Below are 24,555 nucleotides of genomic sequence, written 5' to 3' on the forward strand. Positions count from 1 at the left end.
CACAAACGGGCCAGCGACTAGATAGTACCTGCCGAGTACGTGATCATTATGGATATTCGTAATAGTTTTATGTTTCACCACGTGAAAACAACCCCCACGTCTTGTTCTGTTAAACATGGGCTTACACCACCTCTGCATAACCATGTACTGATGTGTTCTCATACCCTAGTCGAGATGTGGGTAAGACCTTCACACCTCGCGATGACCAGATTGTGTGTGGCTCTGGAGATTGAGAGAACAGATGAGTTGCGGTTCTGTATCATTGTCTGTATGAACCTTCTCCACATAATTCATGATTACAAAATGCAATTGGTTGTTGGTTGTTGAGCCTGTAGTAATCGCTGCAGCATACGAAACTTGGTCTGCACAAACTTCAAGGACTACACGAAATAGGCTAGGGGAAGCGTGGACTGCTGACGACTTGAGAGACGCACAATTACCTACGAATTCGCCAAGGATTAGAGTTGGGAAGAGGTCGGGAGAAGGTGCTGCATTGGGCTACCTCAACAAGGTTCTGTGCTTGCTAGGGCCCAAACTAAGCACGTTGTGGTTGCCTTTTGCGTCTCTTGTCTCTTTTCTCGTTGGGGTTGGAGACATTGAGTTGCGTAAGGGCTGCGATGTCACTGAAAAGAGTCTCAGCGGCGAAGCTCGCTATCGAGCTACCCGGCCGAGGAGCACTTGCTGAGATTGGCAGGCGCAAGCGGCGGCAATGGCGCACAGGCAACTCTCTGGTCCACTTTAACGATCGAGTCAGGCGGGTTCTACCATGTGTAGTATATGTACACTACAGTCGAATACCGTAGTAGGCTAATCAAGACTTGGACTTCGCGGTTGCAGTTGGGGATGTACGCATGGGGAACCAACACTAGTATTCATGCCCCCAAGCCATATAAATGACTGCTCAGAATTCAAGATCAAGGTGCGTGTGCTGGAATGTCAGGCTTTGTCGATCGATAGGAATGTTCTCTGCAGAAATTGCGGCAAAGCGCCAATGCGTCAATTGGCTACAGGACCACTCAGCTCGATGCTCCCCGCAGAGGATCGAGATCGTGAGAGGGAATAGGAAATAACATCCTTCCGAGTCATTGGCTTAGTCCGTTGCCGTCTTGGTCAACCGCGCTGGACCGCGTTTCATAGGCCAATCTAGAACGTGGAATCCCTGAGGCTGTGGACCCGGTTGATGGAGGTATGATGTAATTCCATCACCAAGAAGCTCGCCAAGGTTTGATTTTTCTTCGTCTCGCCTGCCACAACCGCACCCGAACGGGTAAGGCTCATGGGAAACGTCCCCTTGCCCCCAGCGCTTACCGAGGCCGCCACGCTAGGCCCACGACTGTTTCCTCCTAGTCTTGTCACCCCGCCAGGCCTCTCGCCGCCTATCTATCCCGAGGAAGGTAAAAACACAACAAAAAAACCCCCAGGTGAACAAGCAAGAAAGTCAAAGAATCGAGGTTGAGGGCAGACGTGACGAGCCGCCGTCGCTGCCTCAACACCACAGCACTGGAGACAGGCCCCCCGACACACGTCACTCACTCATCTACTCGTGCTCTAGCGCCACCCCCTGCAGTGTCGTGTGCGCGCATTCTTCTCATCTCATCCGATGTCCGAAGCGCAGCGTGAACGTGAGGTGCAGCGATATCTCCAGAGCTGGCAGGTTGCTCAGGGGTCGTCGCTCAATGTTGCCCTCAATGTTGACAGCATCGCCGCCCCCGACTTACACGGCACGGGCTTCAAGCCCAAGGCCTCGTCCGATAAGGCACTGACGGCCTTTGCCCAGCTGGCCGTCCTGCGACTAAACGTCAAGCGTGCCATGGTATCGCTGATTGATTCCACCACTCAGACGATCCTCGCCGAGGCCACCCGCATTATTCAGCTCGGAGACCTTGATGACCTGCAAGACCACCAGAGCGACGGCTTGAACAATGATGAGGACCGGTCCACCAGTCCCAATGCCGATTTGTGGCGTACGTAGCCTCTGCCCACAACATGTCACTGCCCCGGCTGCTTCTGGAGCACCACCATCATGTCGACTTGGCACGTTTGGCTTCGGCTTTCTCCCCTCCATGCCCTCGTCCCGAGAGGCTGAGGAGATGGCTTGTGTGTTTGGAGCTGATGTGCTAACACCTATAATCTTCACTAGTCGGCGCCGCCATCTTATCGCGTCCGGATGCTGTTTGCGAACACTCCTTGGTAAACACTTGCACCGGCCTCGATCACAGGGGTAAGCCGTATACCGCCACCGGCCTCATCGTCAACGACTGTCGTCTCGACTCACGCTTCTGCAACCGGCCGTACGTGCTGTCCGAGCCTGGCGTGCGTTTCTACGCCGGCGTGCCCATCATCTCACGCAGCGGCCACAAGATCGGTTCCTTTGCCGTCTCCGATGAGAAACCTCACGATGGACTGACTGCGGATGAGATTCGCTTCATGCAGGGCGTCGCCCAGACCGCCATGGAGCACTTGGAATGGGCGCGGGACCGGGTCGATCGCTTCAAGGGTGAGCGGATCGTGCGTGGCCTGGCGACCTTCATCGAGGGGTGCTCGGCTCTCAACGAAGATCCCACCGCGGTCAAGGACGAGATCCCGCGGAGCCCTTCGACGATACGCCCGCCAGACATGGCACTCGTTTCGACAAGGCGTCCGATCCCACGCTCAAACTCTTACTTTCGCAATACCGAGGCTCGAGCTCAAGCCCGATCAAGAGAGTCGTCAGCATCCCGTCAGTCGGCCCAGTTGGCCGAGCCGGCGCCTTCCATGTCCGAGAGGCCGCCATCGCCTCCCGTCTCCGAGACACCGCCGTCGCCGAAGAAGGGACCCCAGCCTAGGGCCGACGGCTTGTCGAAACTCTTCAACCGGGCAGCCGATGTCCTTCGTCACTCCACTCTCGCTGATGGTGTGGCTCTCTTTGGCGCCACAGCAACAACGAACTCCACGCCAGCGAGCCGGGCCAAGTCTGGAAGAAACCAGTCTTCGGATGAGGAGGATGTTGCTCGGCCTGCTACTTCGGGCTCCGGTCTCGACAGTTCCGACTCGGACACGTCGCCGTCTTCGAGGCCCTGCAAGATACTGAGCTTCTCCGTGGCCGATGAACGGGCGCGCGCTCGCATCGAACAGGGCCCAGCCCTGTCACTCGGTATTCTCGAGAAGTACTTCTCCATGTTCCCCATGGGGAAGACGTTTTCTTTCACCGAAGCCGGCGTCGGTGTCTCTTCGGGCGATGACAGCGCCAGCGACAGGGAAACCATGGGCGTCGATGGGGCTGTTCCCGTCGATAGATCGGAGGGTAGACGGCGAAAGGTCAAAATGGTTCATGAAGAGCTTCTCAAAAAGATCCCAGGAGCAAAGACTGTCGTTTTCGTGCCCTTGTTCGACTACGGCGAAGACAAGCTTGCTGGCGGCTGCTTCCTGTGGACATCGGTTACGGGCCGTATGATGAACCTCGACCAAGACCTATCCTATCTCCGGGCATTCAGCAACAGCATCATGACCCAGGTCGGACGCATCAACAGCCAGAAAAACGAGGCCGCAAAAACCACCTTCATCGCCAGTATGAGCCACGAGTTGCGCAGCCCGTTGCACGGAATCCTGGGCTCCGCCGAACTTCTTCAAGACACCAGCACCGATGCCTACCAGTCTGGCCTCATTAGCTCCATCGCCACCTGCGGCAAGACCCTGCTCGACACCCTCAACCATGTGCTCGACTACAGCAAGATCAACAGGCTTGGCCGGGCGCAGATGAGGAGGCGTGCAAGACAAAACCTGAACAGACCTGTTGCTATTACTTCGGATTCCCTGGAAAGCTTGAGCATGACGTCCGTCGTGGACCTAGCTGTGCTCGTCGAAGAGGTCGTTGACGCCATCGCCGCTGGTCATGCTTTCAAGAAGCTGGTAGGAGCTGGTCCATTTGACGGACCCAAGCCCAGCATCAGTGTCAACGAGTCGAATAATGTCAGATCGGTGGGCAACTTCCAGCCCCAAGGGTCCAAGGGCTTGGTTTCAGTCTTGATTGACATCGACCCAAAGACGCCTTGGTTGGTGAAAACGCAACCCGGCGCCCTCCGAAGAATCATAATGAACCTCTTTGGCAACGCTCTGAAGTACACCACGTCGGGATTCGTCCTCGTCTCCCTTAGCGGCCAAGCCAGGACCGAAGGGTCAAAGATTGACGCTTTGATACGTGTAGCAGATTCTGGCAAGGGCATGTCGGAAGAATTCCAGCAGACCCGGCTGTTCCTCCCCTTCAGCCAGGAGGATTCTTTCCAACCTGGTACTGGACTGGGTCTGAGTATTGTCAAGCAGATTGTCGACTCCCTCAGAGGAAGCCTCGAGGTCAGGTCGGAACAGAACAGAGGCACTGAGATTGATGTACATCTCAGCTTCTCGCCCGTTTCTGACGAAGCATCTCGTGAACCCGACGAGGCGATGCGCAACGCTATCGAACAGACCAAGGGGTTGCAAGTCGTGCATTTAGAGGGCGGAAATGGTTCGGGGTCGCGGCCGCTAAGCGCACCGGCGACCAAGTTGAACGGAATTCTCACTGAGACTTGCACCGAGTGGTTCCACATGAAGGTTGATAAAGAAGATCCGGCCAACCCCAAAGACGCCGATCTATTTTTGTACTCCGAGCCGCCCTCTGTAGAGATCCTTGAGAAGCGGTTCAGGGAGAACTCGCAGAGGGCTTTGAAACGCAGGAAGTCCCCCTTCATTATCGTCAGCCCGAATGCTGAAGAAGCGGTGCGGATTCTGCAGGAGCACAGCAAGCTTTTGATGGAATTTTCCGAGATTGTGGAAGTAATCCCCCAACCGTGAGTGTTTTACCGTCCACCGGGCTACAAGTTCCCCATCTTGGCTGACACTACATTTAGTTGTGGCCCACGGAAATTGGCAAAGGTCTTCAGCCACTGCCTCAAACGCGCGGAAGACTTGGAGAAGAACGACGGGAAGTCGAGGATCCCAGCCGGATCTCTATCCGCCCACCAAGAGCAGGCCCAGGAGGTTGAAAGGGTCGGAACTCCTCTCCACCAAGACGCCAAGCCGTCCGAACTGGAACCGGCAATGTCAGCACAACCCCTGATCAAGCCACTGGGCGCCCTCGCGCTGTCACCAGCGTTGAACGGCGGCCAGCCCGTCATCGTTGAGCAGAAACACGTCACACTTCACGTCCTGCTCGTCGACGACAACCAAATCAACCTCAAGCTCCTCGTCATGTTTATGAAGAAATGTGGCTTCTCGTATGAGCAAGCCGAGAACGGACAGGAAGCGCTGGATAAATTCATCGCGGCCTCGAGCGCGTCGACCCCGGCGTCCGCCAGCAAGCGCCGACAGTTTGACTTTGTACTCATGGACATCAGCATGCCGGTCATGAATGGGTTCGAGGCGACCAAGAGGATACGAGAGTACGAGCGGGAGCACAAGCTGCAGGCTACGACCGTTGTTGCTTTGACCGGCCTGGCAAGCTCGGACGCCCGACGGGATGCTGAGACATCCGGCTTTGACGTTTTCTTGCCGAAGCCGGTTCGGTTTGCTGAGTTGCAGAAACTCCTTACTGCTTCGTAGGGTGTCGCATCGAACTCGCAGTCGGTCTAGATTCCTTTTCTCTTTTACAGCATAATAGACTGGTGGACCAGCTAGTATTTCTGGCACCCAACTTGCATCGTTTACTTTGACATACAACAACAGGAGTTGCTTGGAGCCTTGATGGTATATAGCTTATAGATAAAATGTTTCATTCTATTCTTATGACAAAACAGCCCTTTGCAAAACAAGTCTTCAAAACATGGGTCGATCTGTGCACATGGACCGATTCCGGCTGGTTTGTCTTCTTACGGTCAGCAGGCTACTCCTGCTGGGACAAGATAGGGGCAGAGGCAGGATCATATGTTGAACCAAAACCCTCTGCAAGCACGGCGCAGGCGTCGTGAACTATCTTCCTGCTGATCTGATGGACACTAATCTGAAGGTCAGAGAAACTGTAGTCGAAAGCACTGGAGTTGGAGGATACTAACCCGGCAAGCACAAGAACAGAGTGCGTCGCGCCCTTGTATACCTCCGTCTGAACTTCCACCCCAGCATCCTTCAACTGCTCTGCATACTTGAGGCCCTCGGGCGTGAGCAGGTCCACCTCGGCGACGGCAAGCCACGTCCTGGGGCTGCGGGCGAGGACCTCTTTAGGAGCGAAGCACGGCGAGGCCTCCCACTGCGTCTTGTCCTCGGGGCGCGAGAAGTAGAGGTTCTGGTACCACGCCATACGGCCGGGCGTCAGCCAGGGGACGTGCTTGGAAGTGGCCCAGCCCGTCTCCGCGGTGGCGGTGCTGTCGATGACGGGGCAGATGAGGAGCTGGGAAATGGGCGCGGGCGTGATGTTCGCGAGGGAGGCTTTCATGGTGAGGATCGCGGCGAGGTTGCCGCCTCTGATAGGGGGTGTTAGATGCTTAGGGAGGGGGATTTGTGCGGATGAAAAAGGGGGAAGGGGTCGACCAACGCTGAGACGCCTCCGATTGTGACGAGGCTTGTGTTGATGTTGAGCCGGGACGCTTGCGTCGGCTCGAGGATCCACTTCAGACCGGCGAGGCAGTCGTCTACGGCGGCGGGATAGACGTGCTCAGGGGCGTGGCGGTAGTTGACGGTGACGACCACGCATCGGACATCTATCCAGCCTATCAATAACACTCCATGTGGACAAACTTTTCAAGATCATAGGAGGAGGGGGCTGACATTTGCAAACGTGTGTCAAGAAGCCATTCTCGCTGTCCAAACCACCGTTCACCCAGCCGCCGCCGTGAAGCCAGACCAAGCAGGGCCACCCTCCAGGGGGCGCCTCACCCTCGGGCACGAACACGCGCGCCTGGACGCCACCGCCGAGCTCCTCGTCCCACGTCTTGCCCACGGGCGACAGCTTCTGCGTCGTGTGCGCCAGGGGGTTGGGTCTGTGGCGCGAGGCGGGGTCCCAGGGCTGGGCCTCGGAGGGCTCCATGTACTGGATGATGGAGTCATGCAGGGCGACGTACTCCGGGTCCAGCTGGGCACGGACGGAGGGGTGAATCGGCTGGTGAATAGTTCGTTGTTCCGCCATTTTGGAGAACCTTGTTGATGTCTGGGCCGAGCTGGATGTAGATGTTGGGCGAAGTGTTCTGGGAACAGGGAAAGTAACAAGAGATGTACGGCTGGAGTCGAGGACGAGTTGACGTGATTGGGCGGGTGGAGCTGGTCAGTGAGGCTTTTTGAAAGTTTGCGGACGGGGCTCCAATGCCGTGCGGCAACTTTCTGCCCGCTCTCGGCAATCTGGGTGATGGAATCGGACGCGGGCCCGCTCGGCCGGGATTTGATCGGACGGGGGGACCCGCTCCCCCATGATTGAGACGAGATGATATCAAGAGATCCAATCAGTGCGGCCGTTGTGAACATTTTGGGACTTGTACGTAATCAAATTTATGAGAAATTGCGACATATCCTCTTGATTGAACTCATACATGCAATGAGACTTGCATACGGAGGAAACAGCTTCAATTCGATTCCTTTGGGTTTGCTCAAGAGGAGTAAAGTTTTCGACTGATTGATCTTTAGATCGATTGAAGTTGCAATATGTGTTTATCGCTCTATATGCCACAACTCGATGAAAGCGCTTGGCGAACACCCTTCGGCTTGGACAACGATACTGAGCACGGAGCGCTATGAGAGGGTGTCAAAATCACCTCGGATGATTAGAATAGCATGCTTCGTGACAAACCGGCGATTGTGGACAGCTCAACTTACTTTGAAAGATCAAGTATTGAGCCGTTTTCATCGTAAGCGAATGACTTATCGAGTTGGGTAAGTTAGTTTCAAGAATTGCAAGATGACACACTTGCTTGTCCGTGATTCATTCCAAGGCTCAAGTAGTCGCTTTGCACAAGCTGCTTGGTAGTCGTATTCGCTGAGATCTCAATGCATCCCAGGAACAAAGTGATCAACAAACTCGCAGTTATTACAAAAAAGCATCAATACGCTTATGCAGGCAAAAAGTGCGGCCATTCCCACCAAGGTGTACAAGGCCAGGATGCTGGTATGGTACTTTCGGTCCTAGTCTTGTCGAGAGCACTCTCTCAGCACACATGCCTGTGTAGATTGAGAAGCATCGAGTGGAAAGCAGGAAATTGCCACTGAAAAATTCGTGGCATGATAACAGCTGGGGTTGCAAAGATTAGCTGCTCATAATTAACCAAACAATAGTTCACAAACATCCGTGATAAAGAAGGGTTTTTCTAACTGGGATTCTGAAGCTTGCTTCGACAAGCTGAGACTCATCATTCAAACCTAAGGAATTAGACACGACCAATCTCTGAGAGAAATGAACAAAGCCACTCTGATCTGTTTAAAATTTGTTTCGCGCATGCATTTGAAGTCATGGGACTTTGGCAACCTAACTACATACGAGGTGCAGTCGCCGACTCCGTACAAGCCTCAGGACAGGAAATGCGGACAGAAGTCGGACCGGCACCCAGTCTCTCATTTTTAACGTTGCAAGGAGAACGAGGAGAGATCTAGTTCGTTTGGATATGACCCTGGGATGGCCGCTCCTCTCGAGCGGCGCGGAAAAGACCCTTGGCAGCGGGCCGTCAATCTGAGCGGAAAAGTGAAGATGCGGCCCGGCGATGGAAGAAGTCCTAGGAAATTGCCTTGGCGAAATGGCGATGCTGCATCCTGCATACATCTGAACAGCTGTCACCGTCCAGTCAGGTCGGAGGCAGTGCCAAGGATTATATGCAGGCCGGCCGGCTTAATACCAACCGAGGATGTGACCGACTCATACTTCTATCTATTACTTCTTTTCTAAAAACCCCGATTCGGACCCGGCATCTCTGATTGGTGTATAAACTGGTAAATGGTCGATCGCCGAAATAACCGGAGGAATTACCAGTGCAGACACGGTCTTTCGAATCCAGTAGTATTGAGACACGATCATAACCTACGGCAGGCAGCCATCCCGCCCCGGTCGATGACTGCCGTCCCGGCCCGGCACCTGTGATGTCGTACAGACGTCCGCGTAAGGCGCCGGGGTGTGGGAGGGTGTCAAGCTCGATTTGATCTCGATGAAGTCCTGAGCAGCATTCGTTGTTTCATGCCAGTGACTGACGGCGAGATATTAGCCAAGATGACGACAAATGTCGTTCAATGAAAGCTCAACTCCATTTGGCATGGGGCTCCCCGGTAGAAAATAAGCATAAGGGCAAGCTCTTGCGGTTCCCCGCGACGGACTCGTCCACCCAACCTCTCCCCCGCAAACCCAGAGTTGGACACAAGGACAGACCCCGCAATTTTAGGTAGTACCTGCTTTTCCGTCTAGATCCCAACGGCCACCAGCCACTCGGTCCTCGGCTTTTGACATCATGGCTAATAGTTATGGCTCGTTGAGATGCCAAGAATGGTACTCCGCTGAGGCTGTTGCTCATAGATATGCATCGGATAAGCTGATGGAACTGAGCAAGTCACTGGGCTGGTATTCTCTCGGCCGACCTTGAACTGGTGAGGGGAACCTGGAGAATGGCGACTTCATGACATTTGGGAAAATCCAGAGACCTTTCTATCATCAGGCAGCAGCTTATAAATAGGTCATCATGTAGTCGTCAATGCGACCTCATGTTCACCAGCTTGCTATTGTTCTGCAGAGTCTTCGGGAACAGCATCTAGCCGGCAACTTGATCTCATCATGAAGATCACCTCCATGGCCGCCACCGCGCTGGCCAGCGCCTCCCTATCATCGGCAGCCATCTCGCTGCCAAACGGATGGTTCTCAATCGCCCCCCAGGAGAAGATTAAGCCCGGAAAGCTGGATGGCGAGCCTCGCTATCTGACATGGATGGCAGACTCCCAGATCAAGCACGGTGTCGAGCCTACCCACGCTTACACCATCTCAGCATTTTACTCGGGTGTCTTGCGGGCATTTGAGCGGACCGGCGACCAGAAATACTACGATTACGTCAAACACGCCACGGAGATACTCCTTTACCCGGCGCAGAATGGAGAGATTCTGCTGTACAATAACAGTAACTCAATCGATGACATTCGCTTTGGCCACACCTTTTTGGACATCTACAACGCAACAGGTGACGAGATCTACAAGACGGCCGCTCAAACCCTGCGCAACCAGATTGACCGCACAGGTCGTACGCCCGACGGTGGCTTTTACCACCGCTACCCCGTTTACATTGACCAAATGTGGCTGGATGGCATCTACATGCTCGACGTCTTCTACGCCCGCTGGACCCGCGAGTTTGAGCCCGACAACTCCACTGCTTGGGACGATATCGCACTCCAGTTCGACCTCATCGACGCCGGAACTACCGTCGACCGCAACCGCACCAACGGCCTTCCGCTGCACGGCTTCGACTGGAGCAAGACGGCAATCTGGGCCGACCCGGAGACAGGCGCCTCTCCGCACGTGTGGGGCCGTGCTGTGGGCTGGTACATTATGGCTCTTGTCGACGTTATCGAGCTCTTCCCAGAGAATCATCCCGGCCGCGAGCGTTTGATCAAGTATCTCCAGTCCGTCTCCGATGCCGTCGTCGCTGCTCAGGACAAGAAAACTAAGGGCTGGTGGCTGGTCATGACCCCTGGCACCGAGGGACAGTGGGGTAACTACATTGAGAGTTCTGGCTCCGCCATGTTCGTGTACAGTTTGCTGAAGAGTGTTCGCCTTGGCTATATCAAAGGAGACCAGTACCTCAAGACTGCACTTAGCGGATACAAGCTGATGACGGACAATTTCGTCGACACACGCAAGAGCGACAATGCTCTCGTCTGGGGTTGGACTGTGCAGACTGGCAGCTTGAGCTCCAACGGCACTTTCGAGGTAATTGAAGTCGAATCCACGCTTCTACTCGACCTATCACTGACTCATTCTACAGTACTACGCCAGCATGCCTCTCTTTGAGAACGACTTGAAGGGTGTTGCTCCATTTCTGTTCTCTAGCTACGAGTATGAGTTGTACTTGGAAGGCAACAAGTAGATTCGAGGTGCTTTTGCATTCAACACCGTTGATAAAGGCCCAATTGAAATACAATTGTACTTGGGCAATATATAGCAATTGGCATAGTAGAAAGAATATCAGAGTCAATGGTGAGTCATCCGACCAGAGATTCCATATTGTCGCAACAGTCGCAAACAACAAAACACGAAATGTGAAGTCACTGATATTCTGTCGAATAATTATTCAACTATTTATCTGCTATTCACAATACCACTCAACTTCGCCAAGCGAGAGTCAACACCCTGGTACTGAACTTTGTCGTTAAATGGTTCACTGCCAAGTCCATGATGTTCTGTTGTCTAGATGCTTCCTCTGTTGTTCGCTTTGTTCTTGTTTACCTCTCGCCCTGGTTGTTGCCGTCGTTATTTGTGTTACCACTGGCAGCGGCAATGCTCACGCGCTCGCATGCCTCGCCTCCTCCCCCGTCCCAACAACGAGCAGGAAGAAGGCAACAACCGTCGTCCGCAAACTGCTCAAGGCCATCGGCTCCTTTGCCAAGAGACTGGCAGGTGGGACCATGAGGAAAGCCACAGTTATCAGGCGCATTTTTAGTATTCGTATAAGTCAGCCAGAAGAATGGTTCACGTCCAGAGACCATCTAGCCGGAAAGGTGCGTAAAAACCAACTGGGGCACTCCTGGGGCTTGAAAGGCAAGTCCACACTTACCTTTGCTGGGCGAGAATGCCGGTGGCAAACAAATTCAAGATAATACCAAAGAACTTCATTTTGTTTTAGTCGAATGGAAATTATTGCACAGCAGTTTGGTTGGTTAAATATGAAGGAGATTACTGAACGTAGTATGAATCAAGCTGAATGCGCGGTGAAGTAGAACCAGGACCGACATGATCGAGGCTCTAACCCATTTTTACAGCCGCTGTGACGATTATATTAACTTCGTAGTGGAATGTGATCTGCTAGGTCTCGGGTTTTATACATCGTCTGAACACTAGTAGGGGTTGTTTTGCAAAGTTGCATCGCGTACCTCGAGAAATAGGGGCCAGGCGAAAAAGTTGATCCAATGTCATGTCTTTTTCAAGCTCAGCTCTATAACAATTCAAGCTTAATGATTTCTGAAACCAGACTCACCAAGCGTGTCAAATCAGTTGCTGAGACCAGGTACATGGGCGTAACCCCCGCCTTTCGGTGCTCCGCGGATACCACAGCAATCACGTAGGTCATTATTGCTCCCAATTAAGAAGCGCTGCGGTCTGGAATGTTACAGAAACAAGTAGCTATCAGCTGCTGTCACATAGTAATTCAAAACCTGAAGACTGTTTGTGATTATCTCAGCACTAGAAAAGTTCAATTCAACCATCACTATTTAATGTTGTTGTTGACTGGCGGTTAGTCTCCTGTCAAACTGCATGATACGGATTATCATCCGCGGTATTCCGACGTACATGAATCACAGCACATCAGCGCGAGTCCTCAATTAGAAGACTTGAGGTTGCTATAAGTGGGATGCTGTCAACGTGAGAAAAGCGAACAGGCAGAAGAGTGTGCGTTGAAACCTCTTGCCGTTTGACATACAATTCACGACATGTCTGGCTCGCTGGGAAGCTCCGGGGTAAAATCAACATGAAGTGAGGCAATTCAAAACTGGAAAAAATCTCAAAACCCAAGATACATGGCTTTCCGTTGTCTAGAAGACCAAGATACTGTCCAGATGTAGTACAGCCCCACGCAACCCAACAGCCGCAAACCCGTCATGCAGTGGATTTCCAGCTCCCTTCTGGCGGCTGGTTACGATCCAGCATGATTCAGGTAAGTCCAGTAAAGCTCTCTGGAAGATAACTATTTGGAAATTTTGTAAATCCGTATAGGTAATATGATGGGATACTCTGACTTCCGGTTCATTGACATCGTTGATTCAAACGTAACTGATGGACCACATTCCCAATAGGACAAAGAGCCAAATTCAGTTCGAAATACAGTATCCTCGATGTGGAAGTTACGTACGCAATATAGTATATGTATTATAAGCAGTAGTAGTACGGTTGGTGCAATGAACGTACTAAGAAAGATAACTGCGTCTAGCCATCAGTGCTGGATTTGATTACGATGCACGCTAGCTCTTCCGGTTTGTGCGGAGACTCCGGTAAGGGATAGAGGTGACTAGACCCGCAGGACTGGCTGAAACCGGCCAACATCGTCTGATCCCCTGATTCCGCAGTGGATCCGTTGCGTGCTCGATGCCTGCGCGATCCCATTACATCTCTCGCTTTGTTAAACAGTGGCCGTAACGCGGGAAGGCTGCCACAAATCATCGCCAGGTTAATCTCGAGGGTAGACCAGATGACGATTTCGACGTTATCCCCTAAAGGTATCAGTATTAAGCAGAGCAATTAGTAGGTTGAAGATGCTTACAGGTCGCATCAAAAGTATTGGCAAATGAGACCAAGTACTTAAGACGGATCATGCTCGCAACGCACGCACTTTGCGCGGTCAGCTATCTAGGAATCTCAAATTTCGGCAGCATTCATGATTGTTTACTTACACCGAGCCCAAAGTCAACAAAAGTATCGGAACCACTTTCTTGCGCTTCCTTGTACTCAGCTTCATAAGTTGCGGCAATGGCAGAACTATAAGGATGAAGTCATAAGTGATGGTGAGCGCCGCCCCTGCATAGCCAATCGCCGTGATATTGAGACAGGAGCCAGCGATTGACCGATCCCATATCAGCTGGATAGGTGTGCATTGAAACAATACCAGAAATAAGAACAAGAAATGTTGAAAAACAAGAGACACGAGGAGGCCAATGACAGCAATACGGGACCATCGGTCGACGAAAATGCGCAGATATAAGGCGCAGATTGAAACTTTCGCTGCGACTCTAAGACACAGTCAGTACATCGCCTTTACTATAATAATAGAAAGAAAATGCTTCACTGTTTCATGACATAGAACATCTGTGTTGCGTAGAACAACTTTTAGACATGTTAGTGGCAGATTTAAGCAGGACTGAGGGACTGCGAACCTGAAGAATGGGTTTTGCGTTCCCCGGTTCCACGTGCCAGTAGTGAAGGCCGAAGCCAAGCTGAACATCTTAGAAATGGTTGGTTTAGTAATGGAGCTTATGAAAAAGTCAACACGGTAAGAGATGTCTTACGTGTAACACCGCAACCAACTGTAAGAAGCAGAAAGAACTAATTTTGTCAGTATTGAACCCGCGCTGCCTAGTGCATAGCATCTGTCCAGATGACTCACCAAAGCAATTAATGCCGTCCAGTCATCCCACCAAAGATTGATCTTGGCCATCCGCCTTGATACACATCTGAGGATGACAACAATAGCTGTTAACGTAGGCAGAGCGACGAAGAACACTCGGCAGAAGTTGCGACGTTGTTCTGGGATGGGGTAGCCGTTACAAAGCTTTCGCGATACTTGGGCGGTAACTAATGCGACGAGCCCAAAATAAGTCAGCTAATTGCCTTGCTCAGGAAATGAAAGAGCAGTCGGTGTGTTTCCAGGGCTTACGGATTTGCTCTTCGAAGTTGCAAGACGTCTGCACGCATTCCGAGGCACGGGCCTGAAGTGATATGTTCATACAGACACAGTCTGCGAGTGGGTTATTGCCACATCCTGCTGTTTGCACTACCTCAAGAAAACATGGCAACTACCGACGGAAAAGAGGTATCAGCAATGGACTTTGAAGACAGTCAGGCACCAGAAATTGGATGAATGGCCATCGGGAAATGAACAAGACTGTTACCTACTGAGCACTCCGGAGTTTTTGCTATGAATGCCACTGGTGAAATTTCTCTTGGTTTCTGAAACGATGTTGCCGCAGCAGTGCAAGCGGATGTCAGCATCAGGCCTCTTAGCCCATATGGCATCATGGTATTCACTGCAAAGAAGTGGACGAAGCTCTGTGCCTGCGTCAAGAACGGGTAAGGTGAAGGAGGCAAGGTTTACCTTCATATGGAGTCTCAGAGACGCAATGATGGCTCTGTTTCGACATCAACGGCGAGTAATACAAGACATTGACGAAAACGGATAAGGACATGCATTGGGAATCTAATGGCCAGTAGTTCTTTGTTCGCTCGCGCCACATCGGGCGACACACCCCCCCTCTCCTTTGGGGAGGTACTCACAAGGCGCAACGGTCTCATGCCTGAAGCAACTCCTGGTCCAGTATGGGAAACGGGAGGTATAATATCTGTCCTTGGAAAACTACAGTATCTAGAAGTTTCGAAATTCAATTGTTCGGCCAATCAAGTAGGTTCAGGATCACCGCGATTGAACGAATATTTCATAACGGCGGGCATCATGATGCTGCAGACTCACAAGTGGCTAGCGACTATGTTTAGCTTGATCAACATCCGAACTAGCATGCAAGCCGGGGAGCCTAGCCGAGGGGTATTTGGTATCAGAGACACCGCTTTGCCTTCTTTGTACTAGTGATATACGTGACTTTAAACGCGTAGTGCTTCGTGCGCTATCACAGACTTGTTGTAGTGTCGCCCACGGCTCGGCATCATGACTTGGATCCCTGGCTCGCTGTAATTGTGATGAATCCCTATCGCAGAGCACTGTGTCATTTCGCTTCTACTTTTCTAGCCAGCATTCCCGAGTTGGCCACAAGCTAACATGACTTTGGTGCATTTATAGCTCAACACATCCTTTTCCCCCCCCTATCGATAGTGCTGCAGAGCAGGTCAGTCTACAAATGTTGCTGAATTGATTTGTCAAGCCTAACCCAAAACATCCTTTGCAGCTCGCATACAATACTTATTCGGCATATGTTCTAAGGCGAGTACGACTAAGATAGCTCATGTTATGCCCGTTTCAAGGATCTTAGACTTACCTAGGGCCAACGTACTTTACAAGCAGGTGGGCAACCTCCTTACTTCACCACAGGACTCATTCTGGCGTATAGAGGTGGCTTCGCCTGATTCACAGTCAACGCGATGAAATTCACATTAAAGCTGCCGCCCTCACCGGCGAGGCCAATGAAAGCGAGTACGCTTGGGAACCTAGTGCGTAGCTAACGGCACCGTATTGCTGGGTCACTAGAAGAATGCTGGAGCTGGCGATGGAGTGCTGAATTGGTCGGAATGCTGAAGGAATCCCGGCCCGAGGTAAGTTGGTCTTGCAACGATGGGCCGAGGAACTGTAGAGGTCCCGGCGGACTAGTTATCGGGAGAGACACGGACTAACCCTGGTACGGGCGATCAAAAGGAAAAGACGAGTTGCCAAGAGCATGGCAGTTTCCACAAACAGCAAGCGGAACTTAGAGGTCTGACCACCCCCTGAGTAGCTAGTACAAAGTGGTTAGTGCAATACCTAGGCTTCTGTCTGTGGCTATTGGCAGACTCTGGACCCGGCACAAGGGGTTGAGTGAAGCTTTTGGTGAAGCGCCCTCTCGGTTGTTCACAATCACAGGCTCGGGCCGGTATAGATCTTAGGTATCTGAAGAGCCTTGCACAGCTGAATTCGAGGCATTAAATTCCATTGTGGGATTATTCGCAACGGCGATGCGGTGGTATTGGTGAGAAGTTGGCGCTGCAGCAATTGGGTCCATTGAGGAAAAACACTGGCCTGGCCGGCAGCGTCCCAGTTTGGTTGGTCAGCAACGCCGCTCTGGCTTAGGCTCGCACCAACCGTACTAGGTGCTGCTCAGAACTTGGATCACCTTAATCACCCGCATCGATTCTGTACACCCAAACCCAACTCTAATTATCCCTTCCTTCGCAACCACGTCAACTTACACGACTCTTGTCATCGACAAGGACGCAGCCACCAAAGCCAGGAGATGGGAAAAGAGCCTTCAGGCTAGTGGCCCAGCTTCTGGCATCCTCTTTCTCCCTAACACCTAGGCACCGGTTTCCTGGCTTGTACAAGATATTGGTCCATAGTGATCGGTATGCTCCTGCCGCCTCTGTCGCTTCAAGCCGACTGCGAATAGTGCTGATTATAACAAGGCACAGCCGGTCGCATTTTTGCCTTCCTAATTTTTACTCCGCAACACTCCCTATACCTCTTTGTTACCTGGTTTGTTTGAGGACCCTGGTCACTTCAATTTCAACTTTTACAAGGTAATTTGCAGTGCTGCTAAGGAAGGTACCTGTCGTTATCCAATACAGCGGGAAAATACCTCCAATCGATATGAGAACAGTGCTGATATTAAAGCGCCGATATCTTCACGCATTCAACTCGTTGAATTGTCTTTTTGTTGTCTACCTGTTGGCTCCCTAGCTTCAGACTGTTGTGCCGTGAATCAACCGAGATGAGCTTAAAAATACTGTCCCAAATTGGCTCCAAATAGACCAACTTAACCAGCACCCAAAGCTGGCAGATGTGGGGTTATGTTTATCCTGGAGTTCGTTTAAGGTTACATTAAGATCAAGTTTTACCTCATATCCGAGTCATTTTTACAGACCTGTTCACCTGATCACTCGCATGGGGCTAGAGGAGCAAGATTGCGGGGTTAAGCAACGCTCCCTACAGACCTCCAGCATGCATGGCGGGGTATGCCCTACGAAATGTAGAGACCTAAGACATGTCAAGAGGAAACAAGATTGAGCCATCCCGGTATGGCCCGGGGACGGCGCTCAGAAACGACCACAAACCCCTCCCTATAAAGGCGACGTGCGTGGAGAGTGCACCACGTTGTCGAGTTGGAAGAAACTTGGCATATCGTCCTCAGTGTCCTGTCGGTATGATGCCATTTGCGCCACGTCTGCTCGGCCTTACGCTGTGGGCGGCGATCCATATCGCGGAGGGTCTCTCACAGGGAATCTCTACTCGCTGCTCAGTCCAAGACATCGGTAGCTTTCTCACGCAAGATGACCGAGCCGAGATGTTGATGGCTTATCCCATCAGCAGTAATGGCAGCTTCGGCGAGGTTGGAAACGTGGCATATCCCCAGAACGCAACTCATCTACCTTCACTCTGCGTGGCAACAATCAACGTCACGTCTTCGTCAACTTCCTCGTACACTTTTGGGCTGTTTCTGCCAGACGAGTGGAACCAGCGGTTCCTCGCCGTCGGTAATGGCGGCTTCTCCGGGGGCATTAACTGGTATGCCATGGGCACAGGCGCCAAGTACGGCTTCGCAACCATCTCAACATCGACGGGCCACAACTCGACATCACAGGACATGAGCTGGGCGCTCAACAATCCCGAGACAAAAACCGACTGGGCTGGCCGTAGTCTTCACGGCTCGACGGTTCTGGCCAAAGTAATTGTGGAAAAGTACTACGGCAGAGCGGCTGACAAGTCCTACTATTCTGGGTGCTCGACAGGAGGGCGGCAGGGCGTTAAGTCGGCGCAGGACCACCCCGAAGATTTTGACGGCATTATCGCTGGCGCGCCGGCGTGGATGTCTACGAGCCAGCAGTTGTGGCAACTCAAAGTCGGCGCCATTAACCTGCCGGAGGACGGGCCCGGGTACCTCCCGGAGACTATGTTCGAGGTCATCGGCGAAGAAGTCTTGCGGCAGTGTGATGCGTCTGATGGCATCGCTGACGGCATTATCATGGATCCCAAGCACTGCAGCTTCCGGCCAGAGAAGCTGATCTGCACGGCCAGCTCGGCCAACCGATCAGCATGTCTCACGGCGCCACAGATTTCGACCCTCAAGCAGCTATATTTGCCCCCAATCCAGCTGGATGCAAATGTTCACAATCTGACATACATCTATCCCAACTTCGGCCTTGGGTCAGAGGTCCAGATGCCGTCTTCATTCGGTTCCAACAATGAGCCGAGTTTGTACGAGACAGACTACGCAAAGAACTACCTATTTGACGATCTGGATTGGGACTGGAAGGCCAGCTTCAACTACTCGACGTTTGTCGAAGCAGCAAGGCTCAACCCTGGGGACGTCAACGCGAACAATTTCAACCTATCATCGTTTCACGGACGCGGCGGTAAGCTGATCCAATACCACGGCTACGCGGATGGTCTCATCCCTACGGATGTCAGCCGGGTCCTTTACGACGAGACGTGGATGACGATGGCGGAACAAGGCGTGGAATTGGACGCATTTTACCGTCTCTTCTTTGTGCCGGGCATGCAGCACTGCTCAGGGAGTGTGTACAACGCGCCGTGGTATTTTGGGGGCAGTGAGCACTCGTCCAACTTGGAGGTAAACGGACAACACGCATTTCCAGTGCCTGGACTTAACGATACGCAGCACGATGCGCTGCTTGCGCTGGTTGCGTGGGTAGAGGGTGGGCAAGGGGTAGACGAGCTTGTAGCCACCAAGTACGCCAATGACACAGTTGGCAATGGTATCTTGCGGCAGCGTCCGATCTGTAAGTACCCTGGCCATGCATCGTGGGATGGCAAGGGAGATGTAAATTCGGCGTCAAGCTGGAGTTGTGTTGGCTACAACTCTTGACGGTTTAACATCTAAAATAGGCAGTCATGCCGTCTGGCTACACAGGGATAGTAAGGACTAAAAAGATGACTAGGGTTAGGCTCAAGGTAATCATCCCAGGTTTAACTTCTACTCAACTTTGCTCACTTTTGGCTCAGGTCAAGGAGTCTATAGTACATCACTCATACTCAATACAGGGCTGGGAAGCTGTTGCTATCGCGGATGACTATTGAGAGAGCAATATAATCTGCATGAATGGCAACGTCCAACCAAAGAACAGCTGGCCGCAATGCCCTAGGGCTCAACACTATTCAATATGAACATGTGAATTCTAGAGGACATGCGTGCTTGGTTGAAATTCCCTCGTACGCAGTGGTCCATTGGATCTTCTAGTATAACCTTGCGATTCACCAAGATGGGTCAATAAGTAAGACTCATGTATAACTCCAAGCTAGCCAATGACTGTCCGTTGAATTAGATACCACTTTGTCCACCTAGGAGCTTCTGTGCGACACATCTAACCCGTATTGATCCTTAACAAGCGGGACAAGTGCTGCCCAAACCAATTTTCAGGTTTTGAACCCTTCAGCTCTACCACTTGGGGCTGATAACACACCTAGAATTGCAGTTGGCCTGGTAGCAGAAGACACAGTGTCGCCCTACAGCTTTCGCAGAAGTTGACAGAACACATTTGTTGGCCCACGTTATCGTTGAGTTGGAAAACTAAATTAGGGTAACGAGTTGGGTTTAAACGAACCATCATCCGTACTAAAATTTAAAACAGGCTTATTGGTTATGTTTTAACTAATTATTTAGTCTTGAAATCCCGATGGTTTTTTGTCTTCGGTACCTGTCTCTGAAGTGGTGGGTTGGGGCAGCTGCATAAAGATGCTCATTTCGCGCGGATGGCGTCATATATCCCCAGTGACTGAGACTTGCAGGCCGAGATGACCCTGTGCTGCAGTAGTATCAATATTCTCGACAGAAGGACTGGTTTCTCAATTACCGGTTTACCACGTCGTCCAACTTCCAATACACCCCATCGGGCATGTGCTTTGCAGCAGTGGAAAAGGTGTGCCTAGGACGGCAACCAATGAGACGTAACCAACATCGAGTTTATTGATTATGTTTCCGTAAAACAAATGTTGTGGAACCTCGGCGGCTTACTGGCGATTATTCGCGGGTTCTTGGCAGCTGCAATGAAGAGAGCAAGAATTACACACTATGTAAAGCCTTGCCCCCGCAAACGCAAGAGCATCCGTTTCTTATCCACAGGGAACAAGAGCTCATCATAAACTGGATAATATCCTTGTCAGTTGCAAGCCCACAAGCAAAGATGTTTTCTGAGGAGACGGTAATGAGCCAATTTACTCAGAAATCGCCGGATATCTCGCGATACGGAAACTCCCAAGTAACATCAACCTCAACACCTGAAGACGATGACACAGTTATAGATGGGGCATACGACTCTCGCGAGGTGCTGGTTCCTAAGCGCATCAACATTTTAAGTGATGAACCCGCCCAGTTCACTCCGACAGTGTTTCGTGGCAACGTTAAATGGTGGGAGCCGTGGTTTTTGCCACGAGACCTGTGGAACTCTTCTTGGAACATGTATCTGTTCTTTTCAATTGGGATGGCTTTTGCAATTGGCCATCATTCATATTACCAGTCTCTAAACGGTCGACTTGTCCATGACGATGAACAGCTTACCAGCATGCGGTATGGTACTGCACTGGCCTTTGCAGCCAAAGCAAGCGTGGCCAATGCAGTGCTTTCGGCCTTCCGGGAACAGGTCTGGGTAGTAGTTCGGACGAGATTTCTCAGCCTTACTACCATAGATGACATGTTTGCGGCTCCCGAGACACCATTTTCTTTGCTTAATTTGGAATTTCTCAGTAAAGCCAAGACTGCTGCGGCATTGGCCATTTTCTGTTGGTGAGTCTCGTAATCCCACTTGTCAGCTTGACACCTAACATCGATGGGTCAGGATATCACCGCTGGCTGTTATTTTATCAACAAACACGTTGATTGCAGTTCCTGGGATGGAGGTCCAAAACACGACTTGCCCTGGAGTCCGCTCTTTGAACTTTAGGTTTGAGGATACGACAGACTGGCGAAAGGGAGGAAAGATTGAGAATCTAAGCCAAATGTCCCTGAGCTACTGGAACAACACGAGCAGCAACAAGTCTGATCCGAATTTCTTCGATTATTACACAGCACCAAGTGAAAACGCTGAGGAATTCCTGCATGCAAGTACTTACCTGCAACGACCAATTGTAGACCAGGAAAACACCTTCGAAGTGTGTGAGCGGGGTTGGAACTGCACTGTTGAGATTGACTTTGTGGGCCCCGCTTACAGATGTACAGAAGTCGGAAGAGGGACTCAAAAGGAGTTGGTCCTGACCCAAAGCTCAGGAACTGTGGCGCCTCCGTTTTCCATGGACGAACTTGCACCAAATGGCAACTACACTTATATTGCACATACCCTTCTTGGAGAATATGCGTTCCCGCAGATGGCCCAAATGAAAAAGGGAGGAATACCACTGATGGAGCCACCATATCCCAAACATCTTGGAGCTTTTCGGACGGAGCCAGTTATCTGGATTGGCTACTCTGAATTTGCCGACGCCTTCACGTCCGTATATCTCAATAGTAGCGAGCCCGTTCAAAACCACGAAGCATTTACCCCAGTCCTTATCGCGTGCGAACACTACGAAGCCAATTATACCGCGGAGCTCATCTATAGAGATGGAATGCAGCTACCCACTATCAAAAGTCGGAAGTTCCTATCTCCCATCATCAACACTTCATTGGTTCCAGACCTGGATGCGAACGATGGCACCCTCGACAAGACCGTCGCAGTTCCCGAAAGCAACTATGTTCTACCACAAGACGTCAAAGCATATAGACGAACAGCAGGATATCATTCAATGGGTTTATTTTTACGTTCAAAGCTAAATGGTACTATTCGAGAACCCGGCAAGGTTGAAGAAACAGGCGTCGTTCAGACCAGCTTGATTGATCATCGATTCCACTTCGTACGCCCTAACATTATCGAGCTAATAGAGACCTGGTACGGTAACTTACTAATGTCTATGTTCGCTAGACCGCGGTTTCAGGCGGTGGTATGGGCGGCAAAATTGGACGAGCAAACAGGGATCCGCCGCCAAGGGGTCGGTCCAGAATCAGACTATCTGTATCCCTGCACCCGGTCTCGCCCTGCGGTACGATATCACTATCGCGCTTCTATTCTGTTAAGTGTATATGGGGTACTGCTTCTGCTGGCGCTACTGGGAGTCACAGCCGGTACCCTTTCGATCAGTAAAAATGGTGGTATCTCCAGGGGTACGCGGTTTTCCAGCATTGCCGAGGCGACAAGAGGAACTGCTGTGGATAAGCGGGTTTGGGGATGGCCAAAGTCTCGGAAGGATAGAAGAGCGATGAGACTTGGATATGGAATGCTGACACAGAAGAACTGTGAGTCCAGCGGATCTCAGCTTCAACCAAGACCGGCCTTTGGATTCGGAATTGAAGGAGAGGTCGATCAGTTTTGATGACGAAGTAGTAACAGGAGAATCAAAGGCAACTTCCTTTACTGCCTTTATCAGATTTTACTTGAAGAGTCATTGACACAGTTAGCTTGTTAAAAATGAGAGCGCTCTATGTCTTGAGGAGCCATGTCTCTGTCTTACCTCTTTCCACGTTCCGAATTATTGCGTACAAAATATACCAAGTTACCTGATTTCGTAATGAAAACTTAACTACATGAAGTATACATAACACACTATAAGAATGTTATTTGAGGCCCTAAGTATTGTGATTAAGTCATAATAGTTATCGCCTCCTCACTTGTTAACTTGTGGGTTTACTGACAAGGGTAGGAATGTCTTAACGGATCAATATCATCTCGGCAGCTGAGGCTCAATTCTTGAACTTGAATTCGGGCATGAATAATAACAAAACTCGTAAATGCGAATAACCCTCTGAACGCCATATTCATCCTCGATCGCAGTTCTAGCCCAAAAGCTCGTGCAAGCCATCTTCCTTCAACGTCTCCCTCACAGCCTCCAACACCCGGGCATGAACTGATGGCGGTGCAGCGATGAATCCATAATTAGCCACCATTTTCCGCCCCGCCGTCAAGTTCACTGGGTTTCCGTCAACATCGGTGACCTTACCGCCGACTTCCTCAAATAACAACATGGCGCCCGCGTGATCCCAGATCTTCGCCAGGCGGTCCCGCCGTCTGTACGCCCAGAACGTACAGTTTGCCTGACCCAGACCCAGCACAGTCCAACGCAGGACCCAGCCGAGCAAGTCATTGCCCGGGTACGCAACGCCGAGACGCTCAGCAACTTTTTGGTGAATCCCAGGGGCCCCGGACTCGGAGCCCTCGATGCAAGTTACCGAAACCAGGGTCTGCGTGGCGACATCGGCGTGACGGGGGATCTTTGTCGGCTGCAGATCGATCGGGCCGGGTAGCGGCCGGATGAAGGTGCCGTGGGACCTGACAGCGAACATGATACTGCCCGTGCCAGTGGGGTCGATGGAGTCGTTGTTGATTGGCGCTTTAGCATCCGCCGACAACAACGGCAAGCCAACGATGCCCACGCTCTGCTTTCCATCCTCCATGAGACAAACATTGATGGCATAAAGCTCGCCCCTGACGAAGGTTTTGGTTCCGTCGATCGGGTCAAAGACCCAGAACCGACCAGTTGGTGAAGGCTCGCCAAGACCGCACCAGTCAATCATATCGCACATCTCCTCTGGCGACGCCGGCAGCTTGCATAGTGAATCTTCTTCCTTTTCGCTTGCGACCTGCTGCAGAAGCGCCCACACTGATTCGCAAAGCTTGGGGTTTTCTCTGAGGTCTGCCGCAGACTCTTCGCCCACGAACTTGTCGTCGGGGAAAGCGGCATGCAGTGTGCTGGTCAGCAGCGCCTGGATAGCAAAGTCGGCAACGGTGACTGGGCTCAGGTCCTCTTTGGTTACGACGCCTTTGTCAGAGGCGACGAGTACGCGTCGGCTGAGTCTAGCAGCGTGCTGAATGGCAGCGATGGCAGTGGCCAACTCTCGAGCGTAGGGTCCGTCCATACTGAATGTTGGACTTCCGCAGCAAGGCGAGATGAGAGGGGTGGTACGCAGGAGTATCGGTAACAAGCGGGGCGGGCTGCGACGGTGGTCTTGCAGGGGGAAAGAGGGTTTTCGGCGCAGCTGAGTCAGACG

The 24,555-nt window shown here is 51.7% G+C and overlaps 5 protein-coding genes across 5 annotated transcripts; 3 read left to right on the forward strand and 2 right to left on the reverse strand.

The window, feature by feature from the left end:
- Positions 1 to 1,600: 1,600 nt before the first annotated feature.
- On the forward strand, positions 1,601 to 5,556 carry ColSpa_04787 (signaling protein YkoW; the record flags this gene model as incomplete). The annotated part of the gene is made up of 3 exons (XM_049270999.1): positions 1,601 to 1,964; positions 2,141 to 4,805; positions 4,866 to 5,556. 3 exons carry the CDS (start codon positions 1,601 to 1,603, stop codon positions 5,554 to 5,556), a joined length of 3,720 nt encoding a protein of 1,239 aa, XP_049126956.1.
- Positions 5,557 to 5,836: 280 nt separating this feature from the next.
- Positions 5,837 to 7,072, reverse strand: ColSpa_04788 (AB hydrolase superfamily protein; the record flags this gene model as incomplete). The annotated part of the gene is made up of 3 exons (XM_049271000.1): positions 5,837 to 6,410; positions 6,482 to 6,656; positions 6,715 to 7,072. The coding sequence occupies 3 exons, from the start codon at positions 7,070 to 7,072 to the stop codon at positions 5,837 to 5,839; spliced, it is 1,107 nt and encodes a 368-aa protein (XP_049126957.1).
- Positions 7,073 to 9,685: 2,613 nt separating this feature from the next.
- ColSpa_04789 (unsaturated rhamnogalacturonyl hydrolase YteR) lies at positions 9,686 to 10,985 on the forward strand (the record flags this gene model as incomplete). The annotated part of the gene is made up of 2 exons (XM_049271001.1): positions 9,686 to 10,828; positions 10,884 to 10,985. 2 exons carry the CDS (start codon positions 9,686 to 9,688, stop codon positions 10,983 to 10,985), a joined length of 1,245 nt encoding a protein of 414 aa, XP_049126958.1.
- Positions 10,986 to 17,808: 6,823 nt separating this feature from the next.
- ColSpa_04790 (putative feruloyl esterase B-2) lies at positions 17,809 to 19,350 on the forward strand (the record flags this gene model as incomplete). The annotated part of the gene is made up of 1 exon (XM_049271002.1): positions 17,809 to 19,350. The coding sequence occupies one exon, from the start codon at positions 17,809 to 17,811 to the stop codon at positions 19,348 to 19,350; it is 1,542 nt and encodes a 513-aa protein (XP_049126959.1).
- Positions 19,351 to 23,343: 3,993 nt separating this feature from the next.
- ColSpa_04791 (3'(2'),5'-bisphosphate nucleotidase) lies at positions 23,344 to 24,423 on the reverse strand (the record flags this gene model as incomplete). Its single annotated transcript, XM_049271003.1, has 1 exon — positions 23,344 to 24,423. The coding sequence occupies one exon, from the start codon at positions 24,421 to 24,423 to the stop codon at positions 23,344 to 23,346; it is 1,080 nt and encodes a 359-aa protein (XP_049126960.1).
- Positions 24,424 to 24,555: the final 132 nt, after the last annotated feature.

This window comes from Colletotrichum spaethianum (genome assembly GCF_022836535.1).
Source record: "Colletotrichum spaethianum MAFF 239500 DNA, contig10, whole genome shotgun sequence".
NCBI lineage: Eukaryota > Fungi > Ascomycota > Sordariomycetes > Glomerellales > Glomerellaceae > Colletotrichum > Colletotrichum spaethianum.